At 52.2% G+C, this 13,958-nt stretch overlaps 1 protein-coding gene across 1 annotated transcript in view; it reads right to left on the bottom strand.

Annotated features, from left to right (window-relative positions):
* Positions 1-11,620, bottom strand: part of CCDC25 (coiled-coil domain containing 25) — a 28,105-nt gene extending 16,485 nt beyond the window's left edge. The window contains exons 1-4 of the mRNA XM_069728451.1: positions 11,524-11,620; positions 10,202-10,286; positions 9,876-9,923; positions 9,749-9,788 (exon numbers count right to left, since the gene is read on the bottom strand). Of these exons, the coding sequence (XP_069584552.1) occupies positions 9,749-9,788; positions 9,876-9,923; positions 10,202-10,286; positions 11,524-11,589 (239 nt within the window). The 5' untranslated portion in view covers positions 11,590-11,620. The remainder of the gene's footprint in view (positions 1-9,748; positions 9,789-9,875; positions 9,924-10,201; positions 10,287-11,523) is intronic.
* Between the last annotated feature and the right edge of the window lie 2,338 nt (positions 11,621-13,958).

Raw genomic sequence — 13,958 nt, 5'->3', positions numbered from 1 at the left:
GAAGGATATAATGGAACTAGAGAGAGTACAAAGGAGGGCAACAAAATTAATAAAGGGGATGGGAGAACTACAATACCCAGATAGATTAGCGAAATTAGGATTATTTAGTCTAGAAAAAAGACGACTGAGGGGCGATCTAATAACCATGTATAAGTATATAAGGGGACAATACAAATATCTCGCTGAGGATCTGTTTATACCAAGGAAGGTGACGGGCACAAGGGGGCATTCTTTGCGTCTGGAGGAGAGAAGGTTTTTCCACCAACATAGAAGAGGATTCTTTACTGTTAGGGTAGTGAGAATCTGGAATTGCTTGCCTGAGGAGGTGGTGATGGCGAACTCAGTCGAGGGGTTCAAGAGAGGCCTGGATGTCTTCCTGGAGCAGAACAATATTGTATCATACAATTATTAGGTTCTGTAGAAGGACGTAGATCTGGGGATTTATTATGATGGAATATAGGCTGAACTGGATGGACAAATGTCTTTTCTCGGCCTTACTAACTATGTTACAGAGCGCGGGGCGGCCTCTATATGTAGGTTATACATCATACAGAGTGCGGGGCGGAGGCTCTATGGAGGTTATACATCATACAGAGTGCGGGGCGGAGGCTCTATGGAGGTTATACATCATACAGAGCGCGGGGCGGAGGCTCTATGGAGGTTATACATCATACAGAGTGCGGGGCGGAGGCTCTATGGAGGTTATACATCATACAGAGCGCGGGGCGGCCTCTATGGAGGTTATACATCGTAGAGAGCGCGGGGTGGCCTCTATATGGAGGTTATACATCATACAGAGCGCGGGGCGGCCTCTATATGGAGGTTATACATCATGCAGAGCGCGGGTCGGAGGCTCTATGGAGGTTATACATCATACAGAGTGCGGGGCGGAGGCTCTATGGAGGTTATACATCATACAGAGCGCGGGGCGGCATCTATATGGAGGTTATACATCATACAGAGCACGGGGCGGAGGCTCTATGGAGGTTATACATCATACAGAGCGCAGGGCGGCCTCTATATGGAGGTTATACATCATACAGAGTGCGGGGCGGAGGCTCTATGGAGGTTATACATCATACAGCGTGCGGGGCGGAGGCTCTATGGAGGTTATACATCATACAGAGCGCGGGGCGGAGGCTCTATGGAGGTTATACATCATACAGAGTGCGGGGCGGAGGCTCTATGGAGGTTATACATCATACAGAGCACGGGGCGGCTTCTATATGGAGGTTAAACATCATACAGAGCGCGGGGCGGCCTCTATGGAGGTTATACATCGTAGAGAGCGCGGGGCGGCCTCTATATGGAGGTTATATATCATACAGAGCGCGGGGCGGCTTCTATATGGAGGTTAAACATCATACAGAGCGCGGGGCGGCCTCTATGGAGGTTATACATCGTAGAGAGCGCGGGGCGGCCTCTATATGGAGGTTATATATCATACAGAGCACGGTGCGGCCTCTATATGGAGGTTATACATCATACAGAGCGCGGGGCGGCCTCTATATGGAGGTTATATATCATACAGAGCGCGGGGCGGGATCTATATGGAGGTTATACATCATACAGAGCACGGGGCGGAGGCTCTATGGAGGTTATACATCATACAGAGCGCAGGGCGGCCTCTATATGGAGGTTATACATCATACAGAGTGCGGGGCGGAGGCTCTATGGAGGTTATACATCATACAGAGTGCGGGGCGGAGGCTCTATGGAGGTTATACATCATACAGAGCGCGGGGCGGAGGCTCTATGGAGGTTATACATCATACAGAGTGCGGGGCGGAGGCTCTATGGAGGTTATACATCATACAGAGCACGGGGCGGCTTCTATATGGAGGTTAAACATCATACAGAGCGCGGGGCGGCCTCTATGGAGGTTATACATCGTAGAGAGCGCGGGGCGGCCTCTATATGGAGGTTATACATCATACAGAGCGCGGGGCGGCCTCTATATGGAGGTTATATATCATACAGAGCGCGGGGCGGCATCTATATGCAGGTTATACATCATACAGAGCACGGGGCGGAGGCTCTATGGAGGTTATACATCATACAGAGCGCAGGGCGGCCTCTATATGGAGGTTATACATCATACAGAGCGCGGGGCGGCCTCTATGGAGGTTATACATCATACAGAGCGCAGGGCGGCTTCTATATGGAGGTTATACATCATACAGAGCGCGGGGCGGCCTCTATATGGAGGTTATACATCATACAGTGCGCGGGGCGGAGGCTCTATGGAGGTTATACATCATACAGAGCACGGGGCGGCTTCTATATAGAGGTTATACATCATACAGAGCGCGGGGCGGCCTCTATGGAGGTTATACATCATACAGAGCGTGGGGCGGAGGCTCTATGGAGGTTATACATCATACAGAGCGCGGGGCGGAGGCTCTATGGAGGTTATACATCATACAGAGCGCGTGGCGGAGGCTCTATGGAGGTTATACATCATACAGAGCGCGGGGCGGCTTCTATATGGAGGTTATACATCATACAGAGCGTGGGGCGGATGCTCTATGGAGGTTATACATCATACAGAGCGCGGGGCGGAGGCTCTATGGAGGTTATACATCATACAGAGCGCGTGGCGGAGGCTCTATGGAGGTTATACATCATACAGAGCGCGGGGCGGCTTCTATATGGAGGTTATACATCATACAGAGCGCGGGGCGGCCTCTATATGGAGGTTATACATCATACAAAGCACGGGGCGGAGGCTCTACGAAAGTTATACATCATACAGAGCGCGGGGCGGAGGCTCTATGTAGGTTATACATCATACAGAGCGCGGGGTGGAGGCTCTACGGAGGTTATACATCATACAGAGCGCGGAGCGGAGGCTCTATGGAGGTTATACATCATACAGAGCGCGGGGCGGGGGCTCTACGGAGGTTATACATCTTACAGAGCGTGGGGCGGAGGCTCTACGGAGGTTATACATCATACAGAGCGCGGGGCGTTGGCTCTATGGAGGTTATACATCATACACAGCGCGGGGCAGCTTCTATGTGGAGGTTATACATCATACAGAGCGCGGGGCGGAGGTTCTATGGAGGTTATACATCGTACAGAGCGCGGGGCGGAGGCTCTATATGGAGGTTATACATCATACAGAACGCGGGGCGGAGGCTCTATGGAGGTTATACATCATACAGAGCGCGGGGCGGAGACTCTATGGAGGTTATACATCATACAGAGCACGGGGCGGCCTCTATATGGAGGTTATACATCATACAGAGCGCGGGGCGGAGGCTCTACGGAGGTTATACATCATACAGAGCGCGGGGCGGAGGCTCTATGGAGGTTATACATCATACAGAGCGCGGGGCGGCTTCTATATGGAGGTTATACATCATACAGAGCGCGGGGCGGCCTCTATATGGAGGTTATACATCATACAGAGCGCGGGGCGGAGGCTCTACGGAGGTTATACATCATACAGAGCGCGGGGCGGGGGCTCTACGGAGGTTATACATCATACAGAGCGCGGGGCGGAGGCTCTACGGAGGTTATACATCATACAGATCGCGGGGCGGCCTCTATGGAGGTTATACATCATACAGAGCGCGGGGCGGCCTCTATATGGAGGTTATACATCATACAGAGCGCGGGGCGGCCTCTATGGAGGTTATACATCATACAGAGCGCGGGGCGGCTTCTATATGGAGGTTATACATCATACAGAGCGCGGGGTGGAGGCTCTATGGAGGTTATACATCATACAGAGCACGGGGCGGCTTCTATATGGAGGTTATACATCATACAGAGCGCGGGGTGGAGGCTCTATGGAGGTTATACATCATACAGAGCGCGGGGCGGCCTCTATATGGAGGTTATATATCATACAGAGCGCGGGGCGGAGGCTCTATGGAGGTTATACATCATACAGAGCGCGTGGCGGAGGCTCTATGGAGGTTATACATCATACAGAGCGCGGGGCGGCTTCTATATGGAGGTTATACATCATACAGAGCGTGGGGCGGATGTTCTATGGAGGTTATACATCATACAGAGCGCGGGGCGGAGGCTCTATGGAGGTTATACATCATACAGAGCGCGTGGCGGAGGCTCTATGGAGGTTATACATCATACAGAGCGCGGGGCGGCTTCTATATGGAGGTTATACATCATACAGAGCACGGGGCGGCCTCTATATGGAGGTTATACATCATACAGAGCACAGGGCGGAGGCTCTATGGAGGTTATACATCATACAGAGCGCGTGGCAGAGGCTCTATGGAGGTTATACATCATACAGAGCGCGGGGCGGCTTCTATATGGAGGTTATACATCATACAGAGCGCGGGGCGGCCTCTATATGGAGGTTATACATCATACAAAGCACGGGGCGGAGGCTCTACGGAGGTTATACTTCATACAGAGCGCGGGGCGGAGGCTCTATGGAGGTTATACATCATACAGAGCGCGGGGCGTAGGCTCTACGGAGGTTATACATCATACAGAGCGCGGGGCGGAGGCTCTACGGAGGTTATACATCATACAGAGCACGGGGCGGCTTCTATATGGAGGTTATACATCATACAGAGCGCGGGGCGGCCTCTATATGGAGGTTATACATCATACAGAGCGCGGGGCGGCCTCTATATGGAGGTTATACATCATGCAGAGCGCGGGGCGGCCTCTATATGGAGGTTATATATCATACAGAGCGCGGAGCGGCTTCTATATGGAGGTTATACATCAAACAGAGCGCGGGGCGGCTTCTATATGGAGGTTATACATCAAACAGAGCGCGGGGCGGCTTCTATATGGAGGTTATACATCATACAGAGCGCGGGGCGGCCTCTATGGAGGTTATACATCATACAGAGCGCGGGGCGGCTTCTATATGGAGGTTATACATCAAACAGAGCGCGGGGCGGCTTCTATATGGAGGTTATACATCATACAGAGCGCGGGGCGGCCTCTATGGAGGTTATTCATCATACAGAGCGCGGGGCGGCTTCTATATGGAGGTTATACATCATACAGAGCGCGGGGCGGCCTCTATATGGAGGTTATATATCATACAGAGCGCGGGGCGGCTTCTATATGGAGGTTATACATCATACAGAGCGCGGGGCGGCTTCTATATGGAGGTTATAGATCATACAGAGCGCGGGGCGGCCTCTATGGAGGTTATACATCATACAGAGCGCGGGGCGGAGGCTCTATGGAGGTTATACATCATACAGAGCGTGGGGCGGCCTCTATATGGAGGTTATACATCATACAGAGCGCGGGGCGGCCTCTATGGAGGTTATACATCATACAGAGCGCGGGGCGGCTTCTATATGGAGGTTATACATCATACAGAGCGCGGGGCGGAGGCTTTATGGAGGTTATACATCATACAGAGCGCGGGGCGGCTTCTATATGGAGGTTATACATCATACAGAGCGCGGGGCGGCCTCTATATGGAGGTTATACATCATACAGAGCGCGGGGCGGCCTCTATATGGAGGTTATACATCATACAGAGCGCGGGGCGGAGGCTCTATGGAGGTTATACATCATACAGAGCGTGGGGCGGCCTCTATATGGAGGTTATACATCATACAGAGCGCGGGGCGGCCTCTATGGAGGTTATACATCATACAGAGCGCGGGGCGGCTTCTATATGGAGGTTATACATCATACAGAGCGCGGGGCGGAGGCTTTATGGAGGTTATACATCATACAGAGCGCGGGGCGGCTTCTATATGGAGGTTATACATCATACAGAGCGCGGGGCGGCCTCTATATGGAGGTTATACATCATACAGAGCGCGGGGCGGCCTCTATATGGAGGTTATACATCATACAGAGCGCGGGGCGGCCTCTATATGGAGGTTATACATCATACAGAGCGCGGGGCGGCCTCTATATGGAGGTTATACATCATACAGAGCGCGGGGCGGAGGCTCTATGGAGGTTATACATCATACAGAGCGTGGGGCGGCCTCTATATGGAGGTTATACATCATACAGAGCGCGGGGCGGCTTCTATATGGAGGTTATACATCATACAGAGCGCGGGGCGGCTTCTATATGGAGGTTATACATCATACAGAGCGCGGGGCGGAGGCTTTATGGAGGTTATACATCATACAGAGCGCGGGGCGGCCTCTATATGGAGGTTATACATCATACAGAGCTCGGGGCGGCCTCTATATGGAGGTTATACATCATACAGAGTGCGGGGTGGAGGCTCTATGGAGGTTATACATCATACAGAGCGTGGGGCGGCCTCTATATGGAGGTTATACATCATACAGAGCGCGGGGTGGAGGCTCTATGGAGGTTATACATCATACAGAGCGTGGGGCGGCCTCTATATGGAGGTTATACATCATACAGAGCGCGGGGCGGAGGCTCTATGGAGGTTATACATCATACAGAGCGCGGGGCGGCCTCTATATGGAGGTTATACATCATACAGAGCGCGGGGCGGCCTCTATATGGAGGTTATACATCATACAGAGCGCGGGGCGGCCTCTATATGGAGGTTATACATCATACAGAGCGCGGGGCGGCCTCTATGGAGGTTATACATCGTACAGAGCGCGGGGCGGCCTCTATATGGAGGTTATACATCATACAGAGCGCGGGGCGGCCTCTATATGGAGGTTATACATCATGCAGAGCACGGGGCGGCCTCTATATGGAGGTTATACATCATGCAGAGCGCGGGGCGGAGGCTCTATGGAGGTTATACATCATGCAGAGCGCGGGGCCGCCTCTATATGGAGGTTATACATCATACAGAGCGCGGGGCGGAGGCTCTATGGAGGTTATACATCATACAGAGCACGGGGCGGCTTTTATATGGAGGTTATACATCATACAGAGAACGGGGCGGCTTCTATATGGAGGTTATACATCATACAGAGCGCGGGGCGGGCTCTATATGGAGGTTATACATCATACAGAGCGCGGGGCGGCCTCTATATGGAGGTTATACATCATACAGAGCGCGGGGCGGAGGCTCTACGGAGGTTATACATCATACAGAGCGCGGGGCGGAGGCTCTATGGAGGTTATACATCATACAGAGCGCGGGGCGGAGGCTCTATGGAGGTTATACATCATACAGAGCACGGGGCGGGGGCTCTACGGAGGTTATACATCATACAGAGCGCGGGGCGGAGGCTCTACGGAGGTTATACATCATACAGAGCACGGGGCGGAGGCTCTATGGAGGTTATACATCATACAGAGCACGGGGCGGCCTCTATATGGAGGTTATACATCATACAGAGCACGGGGCGGAGGCTCTACGGAGGTTATACATCATACAGAGCACGGGGCGGCTTCTATATGGAGGTTATACATCATACAGAGCGCGGGGCGGCCTCTATATGGAGGTTATACATCATGCAGAGCACGGGGCGGCCTCTATATGGAGGTTATACATCATACAGAGCGCGGGGCGGCCTCTATATGGAGGTTATACATCATACAGAGCGCAGGGCGGCTTCTATATGGAGGTTATACATCATACAGAGCGCGGGGCGGCTTCTATATGGAGGTTATACATCATACAGAGCGCGGGGCGGAGGCTCTATGGAGGTTATACATCATACAGAGCGCGGGGCGGCCTCTATATGGAGGTTATACATCATACAGAGCGCGGGGCGGCTTCTATATGGAGGTTATACATCATACAGAGCGCGGGGCGGAGGCTCTATGGAGGTTATACATCATACAGAGCGCGGGGCGGCCTCTATATGGAGGTTATACATCATACAGAGCGCGGGGCGGCTTCTATATGGAGGTTATACATCATACAGAGCGCGGGGCGGCTTCTATATGGAGGTTATACATCATACAGAGCGCGGGGCGGCCTCTATATGGAGGTTATATATCATACAGAGCGCGGGGCGGCTTCTATATGGAGGTTATACATCATACAGAGCGCGGGGCGGCCTCTATGGAGGTTATACATCATACAGAGCGCGGGGCAGAGGCTCTATGGAGGTTATACATCATACAGAGCGCGGGGCGGAGGCTCTATGGAGGTTATACATCATACAGAGCGCGGGGCGGCTTCTATATGGAGGTTATACATCATACAGAGCGCGGGGCGGCCTCTATGGAGGTTATACATCATACAGAGCGTGGGGCGGCCTCTATATGGAGGTTATACATCATACAGAGCGCGGGGCGGCCTCTATGGAGGTTATACATCATACAGAGCGCGGGGCGGCTTCTATATGGAGGTTATACATCATACAGAGCGCGGGGCGGAGGCTTTATGGAGGTTATACATCATACAGAGCGCGGGGCGGCTTCTATATGGAGGTTATACATCATACAGAGTGCGGGGCGGAGGCTTTATGGAGGTTATACATCATACAGAGCGCGGGGCGGAGGCTTTATGGAGGTTATACATCATACAGAGCGCGGGGCGGCCTCTATATGGAGGTTATACATCATACAGAGTGCGGGGCGGAGGCTCTATGGAGGTTATACATCATACAGAGCGTGGGGCGGCCTCTATATGGAGGTTATACATCATACAGAGCGCGGGGCGGCTTCTATATGGAGGTTATACATCATACAGAGTGCGGGGCGGAGGCTCTATGGAGGTTATACATCATACAGAGCGCGGGGCGGCCTCTATGGAGGTTATACATCATACAGAGCGCGGGGCGGCTTCTATATGGAGGTTATACATCATACAGAGCGCGGGGCGGAGGCTTTATGGAGGTTATACATCATACAGAGCGCGGGGCGGCTTCTATATGGAGGTTATACATCATACAGAGCGCGGGGCGGCCTCTATATGGAGGTTATACATCATACAGAGCGCGGGGCGGCCTCTATATGGAGGTTATACATCATACAGAGCGCGGGGCGGCCTCTATATGGAGGTTATACATCATACAGAGCGCGGGGCGGCCTCTATATGGAGGTTATACATCATACAGAGCGCGGGGCGGCCTCTATATGGAGGTTATACATCATACAGAGCGCGGGGCGGCCTCTATATGGAGGTTATACATCATACAGAGCGCGGGGCGGCCTCTATATGGAGGTTATACATCATACAGAGCGCGGGGCGGCCTCTATATGGAGGTTATACATCATACAGAGCGCGGGGCGGAGGCTTTATGGAGGTTATACATCATACAGAGCGCGGGGCGGCCTCTATATGGAGGTTATACATCATACAGAGCGCGGGGCGGCCTCTATATGGAGGTTATACATCATACAGAGCGCGGGGCGGCCTCTATATGGAGGTTATACATCATACAGAGCGCGGGGCGGCCTCTATATGGTGGTTATACATCATACAGAGCGCGGGGCGGCCTCTATATGGATGTTATACATCATACAGAGCGCGGGACGGCCTCTATATGGAGGTTATACATCATACAGAGCGCGGGGCGGAGGCTCTATGGAGGTTATACATCATACAGAGCGTGGGGCGGCCTCTATATGGAGGTTATACATCATACAGAGCGCGGGGCGGCCTCTATGGAGGTTATACATCATACAGAGCGCGGGGCGGCTTCTATATGGAGGTTATACATCATACAGAGCGCGGGGCGGAGGCTTTATGGATGTTATACATCATACAGAGCGCGGGGCGGAGGCTCTATGGAGGTTATACATTATACAGAGAGCGGGGCGGCCTCTATATGGAGGTTATACATCATACAGAGCGCGGGGCGGCCTCTATATGGAGGTTATACATCATACAGAGCGCGGGGCGGCCTCTATATGGAGGTTATATACAGCTATCACGTACCAGATATCTTCCGGCCAGCCGTATTTTATAAGATCCTCATCTGAAAGAGAATGAAATAGAAACATGAGGACCCTGTGAGAAGATGGCGGACGCCCCCACTATTCGGCCTCCCGTTCCCGTCTCTTACTCTCATACTTGTCCTTTCCCATGTATATCGTATACGGCGGAGAGACGACTGCAAGAGAAGAAAAGAAATGATGGCGGCAGAAGTGGCTGATAACAGAGGACAATAGCTCCATTCCCAGATAAGATGCTCGGGGGGAGGACATTATCCCACCATTGTCTGCAGGGGGTGTCGGGGTCCTTCTGATCGGGGGGCCGCTCCCAGCGCGGTGCTTTTTCTTCTCACCATCCAGCATGTGGTAAATGGTTGAGTAGTGATGGACCTGGTGTTATTGGGGTCTGCACCTGGCGTTACACGCGAGGCGCGGACCCCACTGACGAGGCACTTACCATTACTAGTGAAGTAGAACACCATAGCGCCCCCCTGAGGACGGTGACTGCGACCGTGACGTGATCCAGGGGAGAATGAGGAGATCTGTTGAAGGAATCACAAGGGTTAATGTGAAACAATAAGACCGAAGCGACATGGCGACTCTGGCAGCGACACCGGCTGCGTGGCCAAAGTCCGTTCATTGCTGCTGTGAAAGGGTCGCATTGTGCCCCCGATGAAGTCCGCCACAGCGACAAGGAACAAAACCCATGGCGTCCGCCTGTAGGTCTGGTGATCTGCTTGTTGTGGTCGAGGACGACCACGTTCAGTCGCACCGCAGGGGTCGCTGCACCGCAGGGGGGTCGCTGCACCGCAGGGGGGTCGCTGCACCGCAGGGGGGTCGCTGCACCGCAGGGGGGTCGCTGCACCGCAGGGGGGTCGCTGCACCGCAGGGGGGTCGCTGCACCGCAGGGGGGTCGCTGCACCGCAGGGGGGTCGCTGCACCGCAGGGGGGTCGCTGCACCGCAGGGGGGTCGCTGCACCGCAGGGGGGTCGCTGCACCGCAGGGGGGTCGCTGCACCGCAGGGGGGTCGCTGCACCGCAGGGGGGTCGCTGCACCGCAGGGGGGTCGCTGCACCGCAGGGGGGTCGCTGCACCGCAGGGGGGTCGCTGCACCGCAGGGGGGTCGCTGCACCGCAGGGGGGTCGCTGCACCGCAGGGGGGTCGCTGCACCGCAGGGGGTCACTGCCAGAGTCACCGAAGCCTAAAGCCCCTTTTTTTCACAGATGGTCCAGGAATTTCACTGCCCGGCCCCTCGCCGCCATCTTTATACTGCGCTATATAGAAAAAGCGCAAGATTACACCCCGTCCTGTGGTGTCCCTCAACCTTAACATCGGTAAGAATGAGATGAGCACGTCGGCCATCACTACACACAGCTGCTCTGCTCGTCACACTGTGTCAGTGCGGGGGAGACGTTCACTGCTGGGCAGGAAGGGAACGAGAAAGAAAAAAAAAAAACGCCTGCAGAGAAAGTGACCAATCAGAACACAGCTTTCATGCGTTATCCTGCGCTGAGAAAATGAGAGAAGAGCTTTGATTGGCTGATTTAGGCTTTTTATTGAGATAACAGCCCCCAACAGAAAGTGACCAATCAGAACACAGCTTCAATACGTTATCCTGCGCTGAGAAAATGAAAGAAGAGATTTGATTGGCGGCTTTTAAGTGCGATAGCAGTGCAGTCCCCAACCGCCCCGCACACTGGACCGGCTGCTACTAGTGACTCCTGTCTTGGGGAGTCCTGCTCGGTTACCATGACACCAACCGGAATACCCCGACACTCACCACGGTTCTTTCTTCCACCGGTGACCGGACGCTTCCTGCCCGGCTTAAACACCGGAAGTGACGCATAACCAACGACCGCGGTCAGCGTATGATAGAGCACAAATCGGCGCTAGCGCGGACACCGCCATCTAGTGGTCCGGAAAGGAAACCACAGGACTGCGAGAGCGAATGAAATAAAAGATGCGCTGCTGCCACCTGCTGGTCAGGAGAGATAATGTTAATGATTAATAATAAATGCTTCAAAGGGAAGCATAGAGGCAAGAAGAGGACAAATAAAAGTAACTGACACTTTATTAACCCAATAAGTCAAATATAAAATTGCTATAAAAAGCAAGGAGAAAATATGTGGGACAGAGAAGAAATGGGGGCAAGGTAAAGGAATGGTCCTCTGAGAATATGGCAGCGCGAATGGAATAACAAATGTTTATGATGCATAAAACATTCCTTAACCCCTTCACGACATGGCACATGTGTGCTCCGGCGCTGAGCCGGCATCTTATCTGGCACATGTCAGCTGATTTCACCCACTGTCACGTGCCCCTAACAGCCGCGGGTGGAATCACAATCCACCTGCGGCTGTTAACATGTTCAATGCTGCCGTCAATCTCTGATTTAACATGCACACCCCGGAGGCGCGTCACAAAAGCGGCCCATCGGCGCTCTCGTCACATGACCGCTGGTCGCTGAGGAGCTGGCGGGACAAGCAGGAGATCACTGCCATCTGCTGTGAGCAGCGTCCACTGCCGGCGTTCATAGCGGAGGAGCATTTCTGCCTCGCAGAGACGGGCTGCAGGCGATCCGATGATTGCAGAAAGGATTGAAGCAAGTACAAAGTGAAAAAATAGCAAAAAATAAAAGGTCAAATCACCCGACAAAATAAAATAATAATAATAATAATAATAATAAAAAAATACACATATTTGATATTGCAATCAATATCTGATATCGGCCCACAGCCGTCGGCTTTCTCTCTCTGTCGCAGATAATTGTGCTGATCCCACGCCATTTTTTCTTCTGTCTATATCTCTATGTAATATAAATACATATACATGTGTGTGTCACTGACATGTATATATATATATATAAGTATTCTATGTGTATATACTGTATCTATTCGATCTTTTCTATTCTTAACCTGTCAGTGTGATTTCACTGTACACCGCACATGAATTGCCGGCTTTTCAAACGACACCGGTGAGAAAAAAAAACAGACAGCACTCGCATGGTGCTGAACCTGTCAAAAACTGAACTCCTCGTGTTCTCTCCCTCTACTAACCTACCTTTGCCTGACATTGCCATCTCTGTGTGCGGTTCCACCATTACTCCAAAGCAACATGCCCGCTGCCTTGGGGTCATCCTTGATTCCGAGCTTTCCTTCACCCCCTACATCCGATCACTGGCTCGCTCTTCTTACCTGCATCTCAAAAACATTTCTAGAATTCGCCCTTTTCTTACTTTCGACTCTGCAAAAACTCTGACTGTTTCACCTATTCATTCTCGTCTGGACTATTGTAACTCTCTACTAATCGGCCTCCCTCTTACCAAACTCTCCCCGCTCCAATCTGTCCTGAATGCTGCTGCCAGGATCATATTCCTCACCAACCGTTACACCGATGCCTCTACCTTGTGCCAGTCATTACACTGGCTACCCATCCATTCCAGAATCCAGTACAAAACTACTACCCTCATCCACAAAGCTCTCCATGGCTCAGCACCACCCTACATCTCCTCCCTGGTATCAGTCTACCACCCTACCCGTGCCCTCCGCTCCGCTAATGACCTCAGGTTAGCATCCTCAATAATCAGAACCTCCCACTCCCGTCTCCAAGACTTTACACGTGCTGCGCCGATTCTTTGGAATGCACTACCTAGGTTAATACGATTAATCCCCAATCCCCACAGTTTTAAGCGTGCCCTAAAATCTCATTTGTTCAGACTGGCCTACCGCCTCAATGCATTAACCTAACGATCCCTGTGTGGCCTATTTATAATAAAAAAAAAACATAATCAGGTTCCTTTCATCATGTTCTCATACACTTTATGCAGTTAATAGCCTCTGTGTCTGTACTGCTACATACTTAGGCAGTTAACTGGTTCATGCAGCTTTACATGAACACCTGAGCCTTACACTATGGCCGGTCCGAATAACTAAAGCAATTGTTACCATCCACCTCTCGTGTCTCCCCTTTTCCCCATAGTTTGTAGCTTGCGAGCAGGGCCCTCATTCCTCCTGGTATCTGTTTTGAACTGTATTTCTGTTATGCTGTAATGTCTATTGTCTGTACAAGTCCCCTCTATAATTTGTAAAGCGCTGCGGAATATGTTGGCGCTATATAAATAAAATTATTATTATTATTAGTGCGAGTGCTGTGCGTTTTTTTTCCTCACACCCATTGACTTACATTGGTGAGTCTCATCCGAGAATCGCAGCAATA

The sequence above is a fragment of the Ranitomeya imitator genome, chromosome 5, assembly GCF_032444005.1.
Source record: "Ranitomeya imitator isolate aRanImi1 chromosome 5, aRanImi1.pri, whole genome shotgun sequence".
Taxonomy (NCBI): Eukaryota; Metazoa; Chordata; class Amphibia; order Anura; family Dendrobatidae; genus Ranitomeya; species Ranitomeya imitator.
Note: the sequence above shows the minus strand (reverse complement) of the source record. Positions and strands in the feature narration are given on the sequence as shown.